Source organism: Panthera onca, chromosome B2 (assembly GCF_046562875.1).
Source record: "Panthera onca isolate mPanOnc1 chromosome B2, mPanOnc1 haplotype 2, whole genome shotgun sequence".
Classification (NCBI taxonomy): Eukaryota; Metazoa; Chordata; class Mammalia; order Carnivora; family Felidae; genus Panthera; species Panthera onca.
This window is the reverse complement of record NC_138343.1, coordinates 31796008-31818869: the sequence shown is the minus strand read 5'-3', so window position 1 is coordinate 31818869 and position 22862 is coordinate 31796008. Positions and strand designations below refer to the sequence as shown.

The window sequence follows — 22862 nt, the reverse complement described above, 5'->3', positions numbered from 1 at the left end:
TTTTCACCTCTTTAGTTAGATTTATTCCTAGGTATTTTATGGGTTTTTTGTGCAACTGTAAATGGGATCGATTCCTTGATTTCTCTTTCTGTCGGTTCATTGTTGGTGTATAGGAATGCAACCTATTTCTGTGCATTGATTTTATAACCTGCAACTTTGCTGAATTCATGAATCAATTCTAGCAGTTTTTTGGTGGAATTTTTTGGGTTTTCCATATAGACTATCATGTCATCTGTGAAGAGTGAAAGTTTGACCTCCTCCTGGCTGATTTGAATGCCTTTTATTTCTTTGTGTTGTCTGATTGCAGAGGCTAAGATTTCCAATACTATGTTGAATAACAGTGGTGAGAGTGGACCTGACCTTAGGGGGAAAGCTGTCAGTTTTTCCCCATTGAGGATGATATTAGCGTTGGGTCGTCCATATATAGCTTTTATAATCTCGAGGTATGCTCCTTCTGTCTCTACTTTCTTGAGGGTTTTTATCAAGAAAGGATGTTTTATTTTGTCAAATGCTTTCTCTGAATCTATTGAGAGGATCATATGGTTCTTGTCCTTTCTTTTATTGATGTGATGAATCACGTTAATTGTTTTGCAGATATTGAACCAGCCCTGCATCCCAGGTATAAATCCCGCTTGGTCGTGGTGAATAATTTTTTTAATGTATTGTTGGATCCAGTTGGCTAATATCTTGTTGAGGATTTTTGCATCCATGTTCATCAGGGAAATTGGTCTATAGTTCTCCTTTTTAGTGTGGTCTCTGTCTGGTTTTGGAATCAAGGTAATGCTGGCTTCATAGAAAGAGTTTGGATGTTTTCCTTCCATTTCTATTTTTTGGAACAGTTTCAAGAGAATAGGTGTTAACTCTTCCTTAAATGTTTGGTAGAATTCTCCTGGCAAGGCATCTGGCCCTGGACTCTTGTTTTTTGGCAGATTTTTGATTACTAATTCGATTTCCTTACAGGTTATGGGTCTGTTCAAATTTTCTATTTCTTCCTGTTTCAGTTTTGGTAGTGTACATAAAATATACTTAAAAATTTTTTTAATATTTATTTATTTTTGAGAGAGAGACAGAATGTGGGTGGGGGAGGGGCAGAGAGAGAGGGAGACACAGAATCTGATGCAGACTCCAGGCTCTGAGCTGTCAGCACAGAGCCGGATGTGGGGCTCGAACTCCTGAACTCTAAGATCCTGATCTGAGCCGAAGTCGGATGTTTAACCAATAAGCCACCAGGAGCCCTGAAAACATGCTTTAATATGCGTAAGGAAATGTCAAACATGTAGTCTTTATTATATAGTCATCTGCCTTTTAAGACTGTCATGTCATTTTTTGTAATAGCAAAAGATTGGTAACATGTCTAGTAAGGGTTGAAAAGCAATGGTACTTCCACACAATGGGGTAACATAAAGCTGTTAGAAGAATGAGGAAGATCTCTTTGAGCTGATATGGAGGGATCTCTAGGATTTTGTGGAGAATGCAAGATATAAAGGCATTATATATAGTATGTGCTGCCTTTGGGGTAAGAAAGAAGAGAGGTATGTATTTGAAAAAAGCTATACTGGAAGGATAAGCTAAAAATTGATGAAAATGGGGTTGGGAGAGGAGAATAGAATTGAGGGAATGAGTCTGAGAAAATAAGGATAAAAATGAATATTGACTTTTGAAATATATAAATACTTTACACTTTTTATAAAAATTGAACAAAAAAACCCCTAAAATTTAAAACAAACAGAAACATACTACACAAAGAAAAGAGTTTAATTAATATTAGAAGACAGTACTATATATTCTTAGTGGAACATATCCTAAGGACAAAAAGAATTACCAAAACCTTGAATGTCATTCAGTAGTTTTATCGTTAATAGTAAGATTATATTATTATTTTGAAACTATGTTATGTATATTATAGGATGAAACAAATCAGTAATTACTGTTGTCATGTAATTAGGAACCAAGATTTGTTTTTTTAGGAACCAAGACTTTTAATGTATCTGAATTAAATTTAATTAATTATGAATGAATTAATGTAAAAAAGCATCTGAATTAAATCACTAATGTTGCATTTTAGTTAGAAATGCCAATTTTAATTAATGATTTGTAAATATATGTATCTCTTAGTTCCAGTGAATGAAAGAGACTGAATGCAACGATACCTCAGTAGTAATGAGCATCCCAAGTGCACAGATTGTGTTTTCTAAATACCCAATGAAAGGAAATGGAGCTTCTTAGAGAAGTGATTGATTTCAGGTCTGGGTTAGGGAAAATACAAAGCAAACTTGTTTCAGAAAACAAGTAAGTGTTCAAAGACTAATAGGGGCTTGTCAAAAGGAAAGAGCAGCCAGCTTGAAGGGGCTCCCATTGGCCAAATCTGGGACAATTTAAGTATCAAAAAATGATGGTAATCAAACATGTCAAATATTTAAAAACCCACAAGGCCCTTATAATAATCAGATAAAGCTAAAATAAACAAACAACAAAACGTTTCTGTTATCACTGGATGTGATATTCTAATTCCTAACTTGGAAAATTGGTACTTGAAAACAAGAATATACCCTGATTTTCGGAAGAAACTATGGTTTCCTTGATGAGAAAAGTTGTCCCTTTTGTGTGACTGCCAGACAATAAGTGTAGAAGAAATAGAATTCAAAAATTAGTGTTTTACAACTCTAATTTGATCATTGATTCAGGGAAGGCATCACTGATGTTAAAATCATTAGGGGAACAGATGATGGAGAACTAATGAGTCACATCATGATGAATGAAGTATCATGCCCATAGGTTGTTTGCTATTGACAAAAGGGAGAAAATACCTTTACAGAGGAGAGAGATCTGGCTGTCACCATTTCAACTCAGTGATCAAACTTGGCTCCGTCAACAATGGGATAACAAGACAGTAATCATATATACCTCCTGAGGAGGTATGTGGCATCACCTATGAAGAAGTATTGCCAAAAATCTTTAATCTGAATATAACCAAGCCTTTAGTTCAAAGTTCTAGTTTATAGAAGATACGTTGGATTAGAGGAATAAGTCAAATGAAACCATGAAGAAACAATCATACAAACTCAGGCTGTGGAATATTCTACAAGACAACTGGCCTGGTCTCTTTAAAAAGACAATGTGGAAAAAAGATGGGGGTTTGGGGAGTATCAGGAGAGACCCAAGAGACATTACAGTCAGATTTAGTGGGTGATTCTTGACAACATCTTTAGGGAAAACCATATATAAAACATTCTAGAGACAAATGGGGAAGTTTGAATATAGACATGGTAATCAATGATATTAGAAAATTATTTTCAGTTTTGTTCACTATGATTGTAGTACTGTGGTTACATAGCAAAACCTCTTTGTGCTAAAGCATTTAGAGATGAAATGCCGTGAGGTCTTTATATTGAAATGGATTCAGATACCCACCCTACACCGCACACATAATTAAAACAGATATGGTAAAATCTTGATGGATGTTGAATCTAGGTTCAAGTATTCTTTGTGTTTTTTCCCAGCTTTTCTGTATGTTTAGAATTTTCATAATAAGACGTGTATGTGTGTGTGCGTATGCGTGTTTGTGATGCTATGCTATATTTGAAAGCGGTGGAAAATTAAATGAGACGTACCGGATTCCTGAACTCATGAGTTAATGTATGTCACCTACTGAATAATTACTGCTCTGGAATAGATATTTTATAAATTTAAGTATGAACAATTTTAATATTTTGTTCTATGATTTTAACTAAAATGAAATAAACATGGTGTAATGCCTTTAATTTTCTGTTCATTACATGGTTATTTAAATACCTACATAAAATTTGATCATTTCTTCTAGCCACTTTTTCATTGGTGGGTTCAAAGCACAGTGTCATTTTATCTCTGGAGTCCTGCAATGGCTTCATCAATGTCTTGTCCTTTAAAAAACATGTTCTGTAGTCGGAGGTTACTACAGTGGTGTCTATAGTCAAATCAGGAACACCAAGAATAAATTGAACTGTAAAATATTAGAATGATTTGTAATTTTGTACTTTTATCCATGGTTGAGATATTACTGACAATTCCAATCAGAAAATAGACAAGATTAATAAAAAATAGTAAAAATGGAGACCGTGCAAAGTTTCTAAAACCCTAAACAAGTTCTCATAATTCTTATTCCTGGTCTTTAATTTTTGTTATCCTTTTTCTGTCCTTCTTACTTGGTCAGTACAACCCCAGATATTCCCCACCTCACACTTTCCTTTTGTGGACCTGTTCATCTTGTCACAGCATCCGTGTCCTCCATCATCTACCTTCTGGTTCCCATAGACCTCGTCCTTCATCAAGGTACCAATACTTAAGCCAAGCCTGAGGGGGTGGCTTCAGGACACCAGATACTACTCAGCCCAGAGTGAAAGATTTCTACTCAGCCTGGTTCCTCTTCACACAGAAAAAGCTATCACTGGGAATTCCCTCATCTATACTTGTGGAACAAGGTGGTTTCATTTCGTCTGGGTGTCTTCACACTTCCTAGTAATTCTTGAGTTAAACTCAATTACTTGGGTTTGGTGAAAAAATTAATTTTCTACCTCATGGAGAAACACTGGGGAAAAGCTACATTGAAAAAGATACAGATATGATAGATGATAGACAGATATAGCTATAGCTATAGATATAGATATATAGATATAGATAGACAGGTAGATAGATAGAAATTTGTGTGTTTGTGTGGTGTGTGTGGTGTGTGTGTGTGTGTGTGTGTGTGTGTGTGTGTACCTCTCTTCAGTTTAGATTGGTGGAGTTACTATCTGGATGTTTTTTCTGGATGTTTTCTAAATTTCACCTGTGAATCCCTTTCTTGCTTATATCCAGACTATAACCCCAATCCTTTGGTATAGAAGAAAGAACATAAACTTTGAAATTAGCCTTATCCTGTCTCACTAGCTAATGTGATCTTCTTCACATTAAGTCAGAGTTTCCTCATCTCTAAAATAAGAACAATAATGCAAGTATGATAGAGATGTTGTGGGGACTGACAAGGGAAGTACCTGTCAAAATACCTGGCAGTTAGCAAGAGCCAGCAAGTGTCAATTTCCCTTCCCTGGCTTTCTCACAGACTCTGTAGAAGCAAGTTTTTTTCTGTTTTGTTTTTCTCCCGTATTTGGAAGCAGACCCCCCTACCCACAGAACTGCTCTCAGAACCAGCCTCTCCACCCCCAAGTTGCCCCTTTGCTGCTCAGTGTTCTCTCTGCACTCAACTTTTAATTCTGGCCAAATCTTTGGTGAAATCACTGTGGGGTTCTGCAGGGTCTATTTGCAAGACCAGACAATGATGGAAAAGCAGGAGGATACTGGGGAATCAGGCTGAGTGGGGGGGAGATGCATTCAAGAACAGCAGGTCAGTGGCTTTGGTCGCTGTGGTTGGAATGAAGTCCAGAAAAGGATGCAGAATTTTAAGGGGAAGAAATCTAAGCAGAGGGTCATGGCCAGTCTCAGCACCAGGTCACTGACTAGATCCCAGGGAACTGGGGGCCAAGTAAGGAGAACTCTTTATGGAAGGCAGTAGGTGAACCAGAAACCTGACACAGAAACCAAAGGGTGTAGGGGGATTGAGTAGTGTTTGTTCTTTCTCAAATCAAGAACATAGAACACAATGTCATGGTAACCACGGATCTGGGAGAACACCCATCATTCTGTGTCCCATTAAAGGGCATGAAGGCCCCCTCTGACAGGGATGCAGGACTTGCTGGCCCTCTCCTAGTAACTTTTCAGCTCTCATTTCCCTGGAGTTGGAGTTAAAAGCATACATGCATCCGACTTCAGCTCAGGTCATGATCTCACGGCTCATGAGTTCGAGCCCCACGCCAGGCTCTGTGCCGACAGCTCAGAGCCTGGAGCCTGCTTCAGATTCTGTGTCTCCCTCTTTCTTAGCCCCTCCCCCACTCACACTCTGTCTCTCTCTCAAAAATAAAGATTTAAAAAAATTTTTTTAAAAAAAAGCATACATGCAAACTTAGGAAACCTTAAAAACTGGGTTTGTCTTTGTTTTTGTCTTGAGAGAAAGAAGAAAAGGGATGAGCAAAACTGTCTCCTTTTTGTAGCAACTCTGGGTGAGAAGCAAAGACTAGGCAGGAGGAGAGGTAATAATCATTTTCAGAGGAACTCTCTGTCTCTACAACCTGCCTGAATGGGGAAGCCAGTTCCAACATACACACTGCCGGGGGCAGAAGAGGACAAAGTATTCATTGATTGAATCCTGTTACATTGTCGTGGTCTCAGAAATCGTAACAGAAGCTGACTCTCTGAGGTCTGACAGTTGAACTGATAGAAGAGTACTTTAGCAACACTCCTTTTTCAAACCAACACCTGGCAAAAATTCTTATCCCTGGAGAATAAATTCCTTTTCTACTCCAACCTCAAATCCTACATTAGCCTACCTGATGAGAGTAGCTATGTCCTTGTTTGGTAAACACAAGCGAGGAATATTATGTATGAATGTTTCCTAGCTCTTCTCACTTGCACAAGGAACTACGCTTATCTTGGCCACCTTAGGTTGACGTGAGGCCTCACTGCAAGTGACAGGCCTGGTACCTCAGGGAGAGGGGTCTGCTGGCACGGTGGGCAGAGGGCAGGGCATGAGGGGAGAAGGTGGTTGATGGAATCCCGAGACAACATGGTATAGCAGAGAAACATGGACTTTGGAATCCATGATTCAGGCCAAGTTCAGGCTCTGTGAGCCTCTGCTTTCTCTTCTATTAAGTGGGCATAATAGAATCTAATGATAAAGCATTATATGTTGTAGGAATCATGAGACAATGTATGTAATGTAATAAGCACAGGGCTCGGAAAATAGAAAATGCCTAGAGTATGTTAGCTCTTACTATCTCCCTGTATGGCCAGAGTGATTTTGTCTCCCATTTATGAGGTGACCACTTGTCCCAATTTGCCTGAGATTTCCCCCTATTTATAGCTAAAACTCCTCAGTCCTGGATAAGCCAGGGGTGGCTGGTTACCCTACTTTTACCACACCTTGGTGATACGCCCGTCTCAACCTCAGCTCCCAGGCCTGCCAGCCCCACGGCAGAGCCGATGATCCTCTTGTTGGGATCTGTGCTGAGGTACCTGGGATGGATGCAAATGCCAAGAGGTAGTTTAACCATCATTTATGCTTATATTTAAATTATTTCCCCAGGCACTGGGCAGGTTAAGGTTATAAAGAACAAGACACAGGGGCGCCTGGGTGACTCAGGTGGTTAAGTGTCTGATTCCTGATCTCAGCTCAGGTCTTGATCTCAGGGTCGTGAGTTCGAGCCTCCCATTGGGCTCTGCATTAGGTGTGAAGCTTACTTAAAACAAACAAACAAACAAACAAACAAACAAACAAACAAACAAAAAACAAGACACAGTTCCCACCTCACAAAGGAGATGTAAGAGACATAGGGGGTAAAACTGACGAGGAAGGAAGCGCTTAAGTGTGAACTGAAAAACTGAAGTTGTCTAATTGTTCATAGGGAGAGTCCTCCCTCCAAGGCTGATGAGCAGATCAGCTACAATAGAGAGGCCACTTTAACTCAATGCCAGACACTCCCACTGGAGTCTGGAGACAGGGCTGTGGTTGGATTGGAGGTGGGTAGTATACAGTTAGAAGCTCAATGAGGTCCTTTGGAAATTGTGTATATGTATCATGGGAGGTGGAGGGACAGTCAGAAAGGTCTTTATAGCGGAGGGAAGAAGTTGCTCTTCGAAATTATGTGTGATTTGCTGATGGGGGAAAGAGGATATTCCGGGCAGAGAAGACAGCATGTGCCAAGGCCCGATGGCGCTAAGCAGCATGGGAGAATCTGGGAAGGCCTATCTTTTGCTCTGAGTTGAGTGCAGAGTTCAAGGAAGGGAAAATGAGAAATATAACCTTGTAGAGGTCACAAGGGTTAGATAGAGGCCTTGCAAAGGAGTTTAAACCTGAAGGGTAATAATAAGCAACACGATCAGATTTCTTTTCTGAAAGATCTCTCTGGCAGCTACAGTGTGGGGGATGGATACGATGAAAATGAGACTGTGGACAGAAAACCAGTGAGCAGAGAGTTGTGACAGATCAGCCTCACAGGGGCACTGATAGGAGAGAAGTGATGGAGGAAGGATCAACAGGCCTTGACGGATGAACAGAGGAGGAGAGTGAGGGGGAGAAATCTAGATCTAGATCTAGATCACTGGGCTCTGGCTCCAGTGACCGGGAGAATGATGGTACATTAATAATCCTGGCTCTGTTACTTATTTACTGTGCAACTGTTCCTGAGTAGCTCTGAGCCTCAGTGTCCTCATCTACGAAAGGGTGATGGGTACCTAACTCATGGTGTTCTTGTGAGGACTTGACCGTAAAGGCACTCGTAAGTGCCTGGCACATTAGTGAGTTCTCTATGAGTGCTTGATACATAAATAGATAACTCACAGAGGCGCGTGTGTGGGAAAAGATGGGATCTCTTTGGAACATGTACCAAGTGCCAGGAGCCCCCCAGGACATTGCCATTTGGCAGCTGAGAACAGACTTGGAATTTTGGAGCAAGGTCTGGACAGAAACAGATTTTATGGGTGGGAATTGCCTCCAGAAGAATGGGTAAAATTGCCTAGAAATGTTGTGCAAATAAAGGAGAAGAGGACCAAGCAAGGTAATGTGACGAACAACAACTTCTCAGTTGTTGGCTGAGGTAGGCTTTTGAGAAGAAAAGAGGAGCTGTCTGAAATGTAGGAGAGCCAGGGGAAGCCACATGGGAGGCTTCAGAGGTCAAGAGAGACAAGGACCTCTGTGTCATAAGGTGTAGTTCATGTTTCAAGACCTGAAGTATAGGAAAGTAAGAAGGAAAGAACAGAAAGATGGGAGGGTGGCCACAAGAATACCTGAAATATCCAGGAGTAAGTCATGGGTATCATGCTCACCAGGGGGCGCCAAAGACCCTCCGTGACTGGCAACAAGTGCCTCTGAACTCCAGCTGCTGGGGCAGCCTTGTTGGTTTCCTTCACTCCTGTCAGTCAGCCAGGTGGCATGCCTTTAGTCAACCAACTATCAAACTTCCACGACTCTGCTCTTCCTGTGGTGTGTGGAGAACGATCCCATCCATTTTTATCTTCTACATAGTTTTCACATTTTTCCACTCTCTTCATCTACATTGCCGTCTCTCCACTCCAAACCTCTATCTTCTTATAGGAACTGCTTTCTAAATAATCACTCTTCATTCCTTCTCGATGCCCCACCCACCCAACATGGTTCTTCCTGCTGCAATTTATTCAAAAGATGTGTCTCGTAGTTCCTGGAGCCAGAGATTGCTGGGTTCAATTCCCACCTCAGCACTCACTATCTCATGCTGCAACTTAGGGCAAGTTCCTTAAGCCGTCTGTGCCTCATTTCTTCATCTGTTAAATGGAGATTAGACTTACTTCATAGGACCTAATGAAGACAAAATGAGTTGTTTTCAGTGTATACTGTTTGGCATAGTGAGTGTTCAATAAATGTGAGATATAATTAAAGCCTTTAGGATAAAATTTCACATCTTTATTGTGGCCTAAATGCTCTGCCTGTTGGTCTAGCTCTGCCTTCTGGTCTTACCTGGAAGCACTCACCCTTTCATTCATGCTGCTTCAGCATTCTGCAGTTTATCTCCACTATTTTTTCTGCGGGCAATGTTCTGCCTGTTTCCCCTCCTCCTGGAAACAGCACAACACTTCTCATCCTTCTGAGATGTCAGAATGGATCTGAGCTAAGAGATCTCTCAGATAAACACCTTTTAGGCTTTTTACAAATCTTTGCATATTGTGGGGCTAGAAGTACTTATGGTTTTTCTTAAAAACTGTGATTGGGGGCACCTGGGTGGCTCAGTTGGTTGAGCATCCGACTTCAGCTCAGGTCACGATCTTGCGGTTTGAGTTCAAACCCCACGTCAGGCTCCCTGCTGTCAGCCTGTCAGCGCAGAGCCTGCTTCAGATCCTCTGTCTCCCTCTCTCCACCCCTCCCCTGCTTGCACTCTCAAAAACAAACATTAAAAAAAAAAAACAAAAAACAAACCTCATTTGTTGCCTAATGTTGTCCCCACCCCCATAAACTAGGGGGCTAGCAAGCTATCCCATTCAGTGCTGGAGATCAGCTAGCAGGATTTTGCAGAGCTTGAACTAAGCTTACGATCCAGGAAAGGGGAAAGAAGCAAAGATGTGAGATCATCGAAACATCAGATCAGTTCCCTACCAGTGGCATACAGTAAGGATTAAGTGTCTGGGACGACTGTCATGCCCTTATCTTGGAGCCCATCAGCACCATGTACCATGAGAGTTAGTAATTCAACTCTATTGACAGAGCAAGCTTCGTGAAGGCAGGCAGGGCTTGTTCTCTATTTTCACCCCACATCACCCGACTTTGGCAGTGTCTAGGTCTATTGACCTAATAGTTTATTGAAAAATAAGAGGCAAGCCAGGGAGTCCAGAAAATGTTGACTGAATAAAAGCTCCCACAGGAGCCATTAGAGGCAGTAGAACCCATGGCTTCAAGAACTGGGAAGAGCACGGGAGGAACACCCACAGGAAGGCTCCACGTTTGTGTCCCTCTAGTCAGGCTGGAGATTGGTTATGCTGGAAGACAGGAATTTCAACCAAGGTAGCACTCAATCTGACTCCTGAAATTTAATAACATGCTGAAAGGGTACTATGGGATAGAGTACACCCGGGGCCTGGATCAGTAAATTAATCTAAGGTTAAAAGTAAATCAAAGGACAGAATGGCCCAAACTGAAGCAAAGGTCAGGGACCACAGCAAGGATTACCAAAAACCTGAGTCTTGGGAAATCCATACACATTTGCAAATGGCCCAATGTGGCAGGGTGGGAGGTGTTAACACAGGTCTATCTCTGGCTGTTCTGCAATCAAGGCAATGAGCTCCCTCACCTTTGCTTAACTGCCTTTAGTGGTGTTCTCAGTTTAGGTTGAGGTATACTAAGGTACCACCAAAGACACTACATTGGAAACTCACCTTTTGATGGTTAAAATTCATTTTCCCAGACTATAATAAAAGTCTTAGGAGTGCATGCACAGAAGGGGATGCAGCCATACTGCCTGAAGATTCTGGGGGCGCCTGGGTGGCTCAGTCGGTTGGGCGTCTGACTTCAGCTCAGGTCATGATCTCACGGTTCATTGAGTTCGAGCCCCGCATCGGGCTCTGTGCTGACAGCTTGGAGCCTGGAGCTGCTTCGGATTCTGTGTCTCCCTCTCTCTCTACCTCTCCCCCGCTCTCACTCTCTCAAAAATGAATAAACATTAAAAAAAAAAAAAGATTCTGCAACTAGCCTCCCCCAAACTAATCCAACTCAAACCTTGTATTTTTGAAACAAGATGTAATCTTGCACATATAGACATGCATCATCTCAATGTTTATTTATTCCTTCTTAGATTTAATTCCTATCCTACCTCTACAACAAACTTTATTAGAACATTCAGTTTCCTGGGTGGCTCTATCAGTTGTGTCCTGCTCTGGATTTTGGCTTTGGTGATGATCTCGTAGTTCAAGCACCATGTTGGGCTCTGCACTGACAGCACAGCATGGAATCTGCTTTGGGATTCTGTCTCCCCCTCTGCCCCTCCCCCACTTCCTCTCAAAAATAAGCCAATTAAAAAAGTATGCCCAGGGGCGCCTGGGTGGCTCAGTTGGTTAAGTTCCAACTCTTGATTTTGGTTCTCAGATCATGATCTCAGTTCATGAGATCAAGCCCCATGTCAGGCTCCACACCAGGAGCACGAGAGCCTGCTGGGGATTCTGTCCTTCCCCTGCTCATGTTCTCACAATAAACATTAAAAAACAAGTGTCCAAATTTCCTAAATCTTTTCTATCACTCCTCATGAGGACCAGAGCTCAAAGAAATCCAGAGTTACTGAGTTCCACAATTAAGTTGGCTAAAGGCCAAATCAGGGGTCTCCTCTCCTTTAAACTAAAGGCTTTCCAAAAATCTTAAAAAGTGGTTCTCAACCCTAACTTGTGCATCACTGTCTCCTGAACTTCCAAACATTGCCCAAACCCCAATTTAATGAGAATTCATAAAGACAGTATCCCGAAATTATTAACAGTATTTTAAGAAAGCTTTACTGGAGACAGTAGTAGGTGTTAAGGGTGGAAAACCCCTTGCTATAGAATTTGCTTCCAAAATCTTCTCTACCTTCTCCAAACCAGATTATACCCTACACCTTGTTTCTGGCAACACTTATGGCAGAATAGACCATTTTCTCTACATTAACAATTTCCAGACTTTACATCAAGTTTGCTATGATGGTCTGTTATACTAAGCTATAAAGGTCTTTTACTTTTGTGGTTAGTCCCCAGTTCCAGAACCCATGTATCACAGTACCCTGAACTATATATATACAGCCTCTCGTTAAGACAGGGCATTAAATTTATGGAGGTTTAATGTTGTTTTTTTTTTTTTTTTTTTGGGGGGGGGGGGGTAGTAGTGCATGCCACGTGGGGAAGGGTCAGAAAGGGAGACAGAATCTGAAGTGGACTACATGGGGCTTGAACCCATGAACCAGGAGACCATGATGTGAGCTGAAGTTGGATGGCCAACTGACTGAGCCACCCAGGTGCCCTGAAGATGAGTTTTTATCATCTGAATTTGGCAAAAATTGCTGGATTGCATTTTATTAATAAACTGCAGGGCTCTGTAAATCTGGAATTTGAGGGTAAGGGGCAAATTTCAAAAGCAAGCACAACTGCCTTCTCAAGTCAGATGCAGAACATAAAAAAAATACCTGCCATTGGCTACCATCCATTCTGTTTACATTTGGTTTGTGTGTTCAGGAAATAATCCACATAGAGCACTAAAGAGGAAAACCTCAGAATCTATCTTGAGTTCTAAACCTATGAAGATTATTTCTAAGGATTACTTTACAAAAAGCAGATGAATTTACCACAGGAACAGCCAACCTGGTTTAAAAACTAAGAGACAATCCAACTATAGGAGGGCTCTTCTGTTTTGTCGCCTCAGGAATATTTCCCTCAAATTTCTCAATTATATCATGCTCCTTTTGTAACACTACAAAAGCAAACGCTATTAAGGTAACTCAAAATTTGAATAATATTTTCTTTATTTACAAGTTAGAATCAACAGACAAAGAAAGACAATCCAGGGGACCAAATGGGGAGATGACTGAAACCCCCAGGGGCCCCAAATGGAGCAGAAGGAAAAGGGAAAACAGAGTAGAAAAAAAAAAGTCAACGTAAAAAAAGAGCTCCCCCTTTTTCCCTCCCCATGGAGGCTGAGGGGACCATGGCCCCACACCCCTCAGCCTTACCTAGCTTAAAATAAATTAGAACAAACAACCTCAAAACCGGGCCTTTACAAGTGAACAGGGCAGCTATGGCCTCAGGTAACCCCGTATCAGGGCCTTTGCCCACTCCCACCCTGTACCCCTGCCCCACCCCAGTCATTTTGAATGGGGCTCTAAGCCCAAGAGGTCACTCTCAATGTGGCTGGGAACTCAATCTTATTTTGTCCATTTATGTCCCTCCTTCAGTAAATGTCCCTGCACCCCTCCCCCGTGCAGAGCCAGCTCTCCTACAGTGGGGGGGAGGGGGATGAGATGAGGAAGTGTCACAGCAAGGGGGGGAAAGGGTGGGGCAGGGTGGTCTAGGGGTCCGGTCCTGCGGAGCCTCCTGCCCCATCTGGCCTGGCCCCTTAGCCTGAGTCTGAATCACTGGTGTCTGAAGAAGAGGATGATGATGAGGAGGAACTGGAATCTGAGCTGGAGCTGGAAGCGCTGAGGCGTGACACTGCTACTTGCTGTGCCGACGATGAGGACTCCGTTTTCTCACTTGCTGCAGAATAAGGTTGAAGGTTAAAGAGTAGAAGTCTGATCTCCATTTATCAAGAAGACTAGAGGGGAATATAGCAAATTTGTGCTAGCTTTCAGGATACTCACCTTTCTTGGGGGGCTTTTTGGTGGAATTGAGCTGCCCACTAACATCCTGTAACCTCTTTTCTAGTTCCCGCTTCTTTTCCAAAGCCAGCTCCTCCTTTGTCTTTCCCACAGGTTTCTTAATGGCTAGAAAAAGAAACATTTCAGGCCTAAGATTGCAAGTATCTAGTTGTAGTGCACCTAGTGTTGTTCTCAAGTTCCTTTCTTGAAGAGCAGGAAGTGACAAACATATCCCGCCTCCCTGGAAGTGGACAATCATGAGTGCATCAAGCATCCCCGGCTCACTACCCCTTCTCCAACTACATGAGAATTACTAGATTAATGTGGTACAATTTATTTCATACTCACTATAGGGCTTCCGAGGTTTCTTTCTTAGGCAGGAAAGGACATAGCGCTCAAGCTCTCGAAGTGTGGATGGCTTGAGGGTTTCAAAATCAATCTCAATCTCTTCTGGGTTTGAGTCACGTAAAGAAGGCTCCCTGGCCTGGATTATGTGCACAACTCGACCCAGTTTCTCCCCAGGTAATTTGTTGATGTCCAAACTCAACTGCCGTTTTTCATCGTAACTCATGGGTCTACTTTCTTCTTCTTCCTCTGAATCATAGCCTGTAGGCAGGGCAGGTGGAGCGGTCTTTGTGGCCTTTTTGGGCAGTCTACAGGCAAAAAAAATTGTCAATTAGAGAAGCATCACTAACTCCCAACACATTCCCACTGTCCAATTCAGTAATCCAAACTCTCTTTCGGAATTATACAGGCCAAGCATTTTACATTTAATCTGGGCTTTGAGAACTAGACATTGGTATACTGGCCCGAATCCATCTTTTTGCTCCCTAAAACGCTACTAACCCACCCCACTGTGGAAAACAAGAATTGTATAGACTGGTATGGAGAAAAGGAACAAACTAGGGAACAAATCAGGCCTGCCAACTGTTTTGTGCAAGTAAACTTTTATTGGCGCAGTCATACCTATGCTTCCATGTGGTCTTTGGCTGCTGCTTCTGCATGACACCAGACAAAAATCTGTTACACCTGACCACTTACAGAAAAGCTGTGCTGCCCTCTGGGTTAGATAAAACTCGGCAAGAGTGGGAGAAAGCATCCTCCCCTGGAGATTACAGAAATAGCCAAGCCCATCTGTGCTTCTCACCCTCTCAGAACTTACTTGGTGCCACTTCCTCCAGAAGGTCCAAAGCCAGGGGGACCTAGTGTAGCAGCACTGCCACCCCCACTGCCACTTGCTTTCTTGGACTTCTTGGGCTGAGATGGGCGAGGTGCCCGAGTTCCCTTGTCCTCTTCATCAACCCCAGCTCGGCCGCGATGCTTCTCTGCCTTCCGTTTCTTCTTTTTCTCTTTTTTTTCTCTCTTCCGCTTTGGCTTGGATATTGGGCCTTGGGACAGGGCAGCCAGTTGTTCATGTACTGCCCGGAGCTGGAGAAAAAAAGAAATCAGGTGCACCATGGGAAAAATAAAGTAGAATCAAAAGGAGTTAGAGAAAAAAAAGGGCAAAAACAGGGCACCAATGTCTTACAAAATAAACTGATTATAGTGACAAAATACCTGTTCCTGTAGTTCAGCCAATCTATGAGCCCTTTCTTCCTCAGAGTCTGAGCTTTCACTCTCTTCTTCTTCCTCTTCATCCTCCTCATCTTCTTCCTCTTCTTCCTCAGAAGAGCTCTCACTGCTACTTTCTTCGCTGGAGGACTCTGAAGAGGATTTGGCCAACCCAGGTGGCAAGGCAGTAGAGACTGGTAAAGGCCCTGGTTCCAGTGGTTCATCTGGCATCTTGGCATAACGGAACTCAAATACATCCTAGGAGTAAAAAAGCACATTCAAAACCATGCTAGTGAATTGTGCCTTGGTATTTTTTTGAGTATATTTGAGAGAGAAGGCACACGTGAGGGAGGGGCAGAGAGGAAAGAGAATTCCAAGCAGACTCCACTCAGTCAGCAAATTGTGCCCCGATTATACCCAGCCCATTAGTGATGTAGTTGGTATAGTTCCAGTTTGTTAACAATGCATACTGAGAGATCCTCATAATGAGATTGTGTAGCAAATGACAAAACCTCTGCCCAGACCCATTTGTTCTTCAAATTTCAACTGTGCCACTCACCTGCAGCTTTCGTGCCATGGCCACAACATCGTGGTCTGGGGGATTGTACTTATAGCAGTTGGAGAACATAAGCCGCACATCAGCAGCGAACTCCTGTGCATCTCGGTAATCACGATTCTCCATCTTCCGCTGCAGAAGGAGGCAGCATCAGAAGCTGCACAGGCAGGGAGACTCACCTTTCCCTGCCAACCCCAGACACCACGAGAGTAGCCCTCTCTTGAGAGCACAATAGGGATGACCTTAAAGATCTATGCCCTGGGGTTCAAGTTTGAAGTCAAAGAAATTTGGGTGGGTTGAAGAAATATCTACATCTAGAAAAAAAACCATTTCTAAGTGATAGGGGTGAGTGGCCTCTGACTATACTATCCTTCCAACCCCATACTCCCCTAACCCAATGCTCCAAAGTAGGACTTAAACGTACATGGATAGGATTGATCTAAAGACAGAACTCACCATACAGTTTGAAACTCCAAGAAATACAAACTTAATTATCAAGTACTTAGCCTTCTGCTCCATTAGCATTTTGTAAAAAATAAAATACCAAGAATCAAGACTGCTGTATGCCCATAAGTGACCGATTGTTTTATTGAGCCCAAAGTTCCAATCACTGCCTGAGCATCCCATCTGCCCCATGCAGTGGGTACCTTGACAGTGCTGAGGTCCATGGGGTGCTTAATGATGTCATGGTAGTCATGCAGGCCAAGAGCAGAAGCGTCCACTGGTTTATAGAAAGGCCAGGCATAGGCAGCATGCTTCTTAGAGAGCAACTCTTTCAAAATGCCATTGCAATGTTTTAACTGTTCTGACAGCTTTCCTTTCTTGGAACTCTGGTGTTGTTGCTGAGAGTCAGGTAAGTCTTTGCGTGGGGGCTTGATAGGGCGGCCACTCTCTCTACGCATAGGGGGAAGACGTGCTGCCTTAGGCTCCAGACTCCCAGGGGGGCTAGCTGGGGAACCAGGAGCCAGGATGGCTGTAGGAGTAGGTGTGGTAGTATCTGCTTTCCGCTTTACGCCTTTTTTCTGCAGAAAAAAACACACAAGATGGGAGCCTTTTACTCCAGGGTCCACCTCATCCGAGTCTTTTCCCTTCCCAACGCCCAAAAGAAATCCACAGATCTGTTACCTTGGCAAGGGGCTGGGCTGGGGGAGCTGCAGAGACTGCAAGGAGTGGGGGTCCAGCAGAGTGTAAAGACTTGAGAAGGGGAGAAGAGATGACCGACGGATGGGGAATGTTGAGAACAGTGGTAGGTATCTCAGGTGGTGGAGTATATAGGGCTGTGTGAGACACAGAAGAAACAGCAGGCACCTGATGGGCACTTGTAATACTGCCCTGGAGTGCTAAAAAAAAAAAAAAAAAGAAAGTAAAAAAAAAAAAAAAGATTAGTTCTATTGCCTTTTCCATCTTTTGGTCTCCATTAGCAAAACTGCCTGCCACTCTTCCTACCTGCCAATTTGGCCCCCTTCTTGTGGCTGTTCTTAGGGATGGTCACCACAAGCTCTTGTTCCTCTTGTGGCATCGATGCTACTTTCTGTAGAAAGATCTTTTCTAATGTTTGTGCCATCAGGACAATATCATCAGTGGGCTACAGGGAACACAAACAGAAAGGTTCAAATGCCAGCTAAAGACAAACCATTTTCCTGAGAGGAATTCCTAGACCCAAGTATCAAAACTACCCATCTGCTCAGACAGACATCTCTGTCATCAAGTACTGAAAATTACCTACACTGGGCCACTTATTTCCATGTTCTTCCCCAATTCTGTCCCTCAAAATGCAGTAAAGAAAAAAAATTCAAAAAATAAGGGAATGAGAACGTCAAGGAGAATAGATTCTGCTCAACTCAGCTCTCTGGAGGTTTCCCTTTGAGAAACAGGGCCACCATCCCCAAGTATGAAAATGTTCTACTTAAATAACCTTTACCACTATAGATCTCTGAAGCCACATCACTTGTGTTCAGTGCTATCCTTTAGAGTTCAGATTTTCTAGATCCTCCCTACTCTGAAAACACCTTCCACAGTAAAAAACAAACATTACGCCAGCAAAGTATCTAGCAATATCAGAATCATTCTCTCTCCATCTACTAATAAACACACAGAAAAACTCACCTTGTTGTAGATGTAACAATTGGTGAACATGGTGTTAAAATCCTGCATACACTCTGAGGCAGCCCAGTAATAGTTGTTTTCAAGTCTCCTCTTAATAGTACCCATATCCATAGGTTGCTTTATAATTTTGTGATAATCCTAAAGAAAGAAATGCTAGGTCAGAACCAACGAAAAATAAATGCTGGTTTTCCTAGGCAAACCACTGACCCCAGCAAACACGCACATACACACCCCCTATGCATCAAAGTATGTAGTCCCCTAAACTGCGGCCCCAATTAAACTAAGGACAGAAAAATAATGGAATGGAATTCTTAGCACCCGTTGGGAGGCCCCTAGTGCCCTTCTCTAACCACCCACCTCCCTCCCAACTCTGGAAGGTTTCCCATCCTGTGACATTACCTCTGGGGCTGGCTATCCATGGGCTGCATGAGGGAGAGGAAGAAGCTAAGAATTTTGGCCACCGTGGTCCTCTCCCAACCTGGGGTGGGAATCTGTAAAATGGAGCCAGGGCACAAAAGTTAAGGAAGGACACATGGAGGGCACAATGAGAGATGCCAAGATAGCAAGCTGTTGGATCAATAATCACAAAGGACCAAGAATCCAGAAATTTGGTGGCTATCTGCCCTACAGGAGAGAGATGGGAACTCCCTAGGGGCCGCAGCACCTACACTAAGCAGCCCACCTCCACTCACACACATTCTTTTTCATTCCCAATGCCTCCCCCCACTCCAATATCTCATCCCTACTCACCGGCAGACCCAGTTTGACTGCATCCACAGGCTGCCTGAAAGGCCATGCAAACTGATGTTTCCACAGAGCCTTCATCACCACCTTGTGCAGGTATTGCAGCTGGTTGGTAACCCGTCCTGGCTTTTTGGGATTGGACACCTCCGGGGGTGGTGGGTTGGCAGGGGTCAGTTGTAAAGCCGGCACTGAAGCCATTGTGGGGCTCTCAAATCCCTCATACAACAGGGAGGGCTTTCGAATCCTTTTCCCTGGTGCTGCTGCCTCTGGGCCCAGCCCCAGTAACCCTGCATTCCCCTCCCCAGGGAGCCTGTGAAATGGGAAACATAATTAGATGTGGTAATTTCATGGAAAAAAACCAAAACAAAACAAAACCCAGTACAGCCAGTTACACTATACACCCAATAAATCCAGGCTTGGAACTTAGTGAGAGGTAATCAAACTTATGGAAATTATTCTTTACCACAACCAATATCCAAACAGTCTGTGGAGCTTTTGTTCTTGCCCCACCCCCCCCACCCCCCTCTAGTTCCTCCATTTTTAGTACACCTATTCCCAGCCCCCCCTTCTGGACTCTTGAAAAACTCTTATCATCTGCACTTCCACTTAAACGAGAAAAAAAACCCCTTCCCAATGGTTTCTGATAAAGCACAGCATAGCATTTGAACACCACAAGCTTTAGGGGATGGGACTTAAGCAAAATGGGTGGGGCTGAGAAGCTCAAAACCCAAGCTTCCTCCTCACTAGGGGCTAGGTGGTTGCCATGGTGGTAGAGCCTGAGGGAAACGGGTGAAAAGAGAAAAGAGGAAGGGAACAAAACAGGGAGAAAATTTCATAAAATGCTGATGAAACACCTAAGAATCCATCTGGGCACAAGAGATCACCATCCTCCCCACAAGCTCTGCTTAGTTTAAAGCAGAAAATGAACCAAAAATCTAACGGAAAACCTTACCAACTTAAAATTTCCGACAAGGAAGGGAACATTTGTCAGACTTCATAGTCTGGAAAAACACAGCTACCAGACCCCAGAATTATTCAAATTCATCTCCTTCCCCCAAAGAACTCAAATACAGAGCCGGCCCAATCCCCAGTCAAGGTCAGCAAGTTCCAGCCCAAGAGTGATAGAACACGCCTGACCCCGCCAAAAAAATAAAATTAACGGCTCCCACTCTAGCACCAGACTCTGGAAATCACTGGCCAAGAGCGATTCAAATTTACACTCTTTGGTACTCCTCAGGACCCGGTGTTTCCCTAGGACCTAAGACTGTAGACATTACACCGAGATCTCATTGTTTACATCCGCAGAGCTGGACTAAAAAATCCTTAGCTCCACCCTCTTGCCCAAACGAAACTCTCAAAGCTATCAAAAACATCCCCTCCAAACAAAACGCACGCAAACCCCCGACCCAAAACTGACCCGGTCACTTAAAGACAAATTCAATGACCTAGTCTGGGCAGAACAACCCATAGCCAAAAGTAATGCCTCTACCCTACTGTGGGAATCTCCGTAGCCAGGCTGAGGCTCTATCACCATGGCAACCCTATAAGATCAGATGTGGCCACGAAACACCCCAAAAGACCTATGACAAACCGTTGTTAGACGACAGACCCACCACCCGCAGGACCGGCAACCCACTCAACGTCTTTTCCCATTACATTACGCTGCCAACCTAGCTCTGCCGGGCTACATCACGATTGGACCACGGCGGGAAAACTAACGTATAAATGGACAACCTATAGTCCCGCCATACGCAGTGTCTGGCCGTCTACCACCGTTCCCAAACCGCCACCCCCCCCCCCCCCCGCGAGCCCCCGAGAGCTAACAGTCGCGCCGCGAACCAGCATCGCGCCAGAGTCGGTTCCGTCCTCCCTCAGAACCCGACGTCCCACATTCCCGTGCCGCAACCCAACGTCCCCTTCCCACACGCGGATCGCGGGGACGTACTTGCTGTGGGGAGTCACGTTTTGCAGCATCTTGACGACGGGGAACCGGCACTGCCCTCAGCCGCGAAAAGTCCGGATGGCCTCGGTTCCCCTTACCGCCCGGTCCAGCATAACCCGGGAAGTGCGGGGGGGGTGGAGGGCCGCTGCCCTTGGCCCTCCAGGCGATAACCCCCCCGCCGGGCCGGCGCGAAAACAGTCTTCTTCGCTGCTTCTCGAGGAGCTCCCAGCAGCTTGGCGCGCTCCGCGGGAGGCGGACGGTGAGAAAATGGCGGCGGCCTCAGCAGAGGCGGGCGAGCGAGGGGGGACAGACTCCTCAAACACTAGGACGGCCCCCAATCCCGGACACCGTCGTCAATATTGCCCGTTGTTCATCTGCAAGGATCCCCTCTTCCTGCTGGGACTGCCCGCAGCGGACGAGGTCCCGTTTCGATCTCGGATGGAGGCGGATGAACACGAAAAGTGGTTTAGGGAGCCGCCGCCTCCATCTTTGAAATCCTCTTGAGGGCGGAGTAGAGGGGGTGGACAGACTCCGAGGATTGGGCGGGGCCCGAAAAAGGGGAGCGTCGGGGGCTTCTATGGGGTCTGCACTGTCCGCCGGGGCCGGTCATAGGCCGAGACGAAGGCCATTTCCAAACGGATGGACGTGGATTGCAATGGCGGCCCCCGACGACTCGAAGGCTCTCTATCAGTAGGCAGAATCCTCCAGCTCGTTCTAGAGGCTGCTCCACTCCAGCGCGAAATGGCGCCGCCGAGCCCCGCGCCAGCCCTTTATATATAGGCAGGGAGGAGGAGCTTCGTCGCTCATGCGCGCCACCGTGCTCGAGATTTCCCCCACCCCCTCCGCGCGCGCACGCTCGCTCACGCGCGTGAAGAAGCAGAGTCGAAAGGGGAGGAACACCTCTCCGCGGGAGCGCTTTCTATTGGTTGACTGGAGCGATGACGTCATAAGCTTCATTTCCAAGGTGTCAGTCACTAGGCAGAAGAGTGCCGCATAGACCCATAGGGAACAGGCAACCCGCCACATCTTTGAGCCAATTGGCTGCGCTGTGGTTCGGCGACTCCAGGGAAACAGAGAGGTTGGCATGGGTGCAGCACCCTCTCCCCGCCTCCCCTTCCAACAAAGTCTTCCCAGGCGTCCAAGCCCGGTACCACCGGCGACTGCCAAGCTCGGGCAGGTCGTGCCATTCGTAGCTCCTCCATTGGCCACACCGACCGGACCGGAGGGGGCCGCGTGGGCGTAACCAGCCTGGGCCCGCCAGGGTGTGGCCGCAGGACGCCCGGCGGGTTGTTGTCCTCGGCAGAGGCGCCGCTGCAGTGAAGAATCTGAAACGAGGAAGAAGACGCCATCTTAGAACGCGCGGCCTGCTTCTCTGGCAAATAACTAAGGGTTCCCAGAAGTAACAAAGAAGGGATCTACCCTTCCCATACTCCACAATCAAAAATACAGGCCTGCCGCATTATTAAAAGCCTCCCCGTCTTTCCCCAGTTCAAAAAATCGAAAAACAAAGGCAAAACACTAACAATCTGGGCTCCCAAAGGCTTATCAACACAACCAAATCTAGAACACGTTCCCAAAACTTGCACCCAAGCACCTCTCCAATCCCTCCCTGCTCATACCTTCAGTTAACTATTAAGTATCTGCCTGCTCGACAAAATCCCGGCAGCCCTTAGTGGGAGAAAGAGCTCCAAACATACCGATATACTCTAGAAATCGAAACCCACCTCCTCCCTAAACTTCATTCCGGTGCCTGGCTCAGAGCGGAAAAAGCAAGTCCTGTGAGGGGCGAATCAGGGTGAACACCCTCCCCCTCCTGGCGAGCTCAGACCTTTCCCCAAGCTCCCGGCCCTCCCCAACCCCGAGGGCAGGCCCACACCCCCCTATTAGGGTCCCACCGCCATGGGGGCGGCAGGGCTCCCCCATCCCCCCACCAGGGTCCGGAGTCCTCCCCACGGAGCGGCTGGTCCATCGGTCAGCGCCAGGGAGGAGGGCGAGCGGAGGAGGCGGCGGCAGCGGCTCAGACTAGCCCTCCCCCTCTTTCTCTCCCCTCCTCCCCTCCCCC

At 45.1% G+C, this 22862-nt stretch overlaps 2 protein-coding genes across 4 annotated transcripts in view; both read right to left on the bottom strand.

The window, feature by feature from the left end:
• Positions 1-22057, bottom strand: part of RPS18 (ribosomal protein S18) — a 193827-nt gene extending 171770 nt beyond the window's left edge. Inside the window, exon 1 of the mRNA XM_060614345.3 lies at positions 21068-22057. Within this exon, the coding sequence (XP_060470328.1) occupies positions 21068-21069 (2 nt within the window). The 5' untranslated portion in view covers positions 21070-22057. The remainder of the gene's footprint in view (positions 1-21067) is intronic.
• Positions 13053-21061, bottom strand: BRD2 (bromodomain containing 2). 3 transcript variants are annotated; one of them, XM_060614244.2, is made up of 12 exons: positions 20804-21061; positions 18865-19168; positions 18115-18252; positions 17455-17593; positions 17134-17348; positions 16656-17030; positions 16012-16140; positions 15459-15710; positions 15064-15329; positions 14250-14554; positions 13905-14027; positions 13053-13800 (listed from the first exon to the last, which is right to left on the bottom strand). In XM_060614244.2, the coding sequence occupies exons 1-12, from the start codon at positions 20830-20832 to the stop codon at positions 13661-13663; spliced, it is 2415 nt and encodes an 804-aa protein (XP_060470227.1). In that variant the 5' UTR covers positions 20833-21061; the 3' UTR covers positions 13053-13660. The 3 variants fall into 3 exon arrangements, with proteins under 3 accessions (XP_060470227.1, XP_078302932.1, XP_060470228.1); XM_078446806.1 differs by lacking the exon at positions 20804-21061 and adding an exon at positions 20529-20639; XM_060614245.2 differs by lacking the exon at positions 20804-21061 and adding an exon at positions 18514-18605 and having other exon boundaries at positions 18865-18978.
• Positions 22058-22862: the final 805 nt, after the last annotated feature.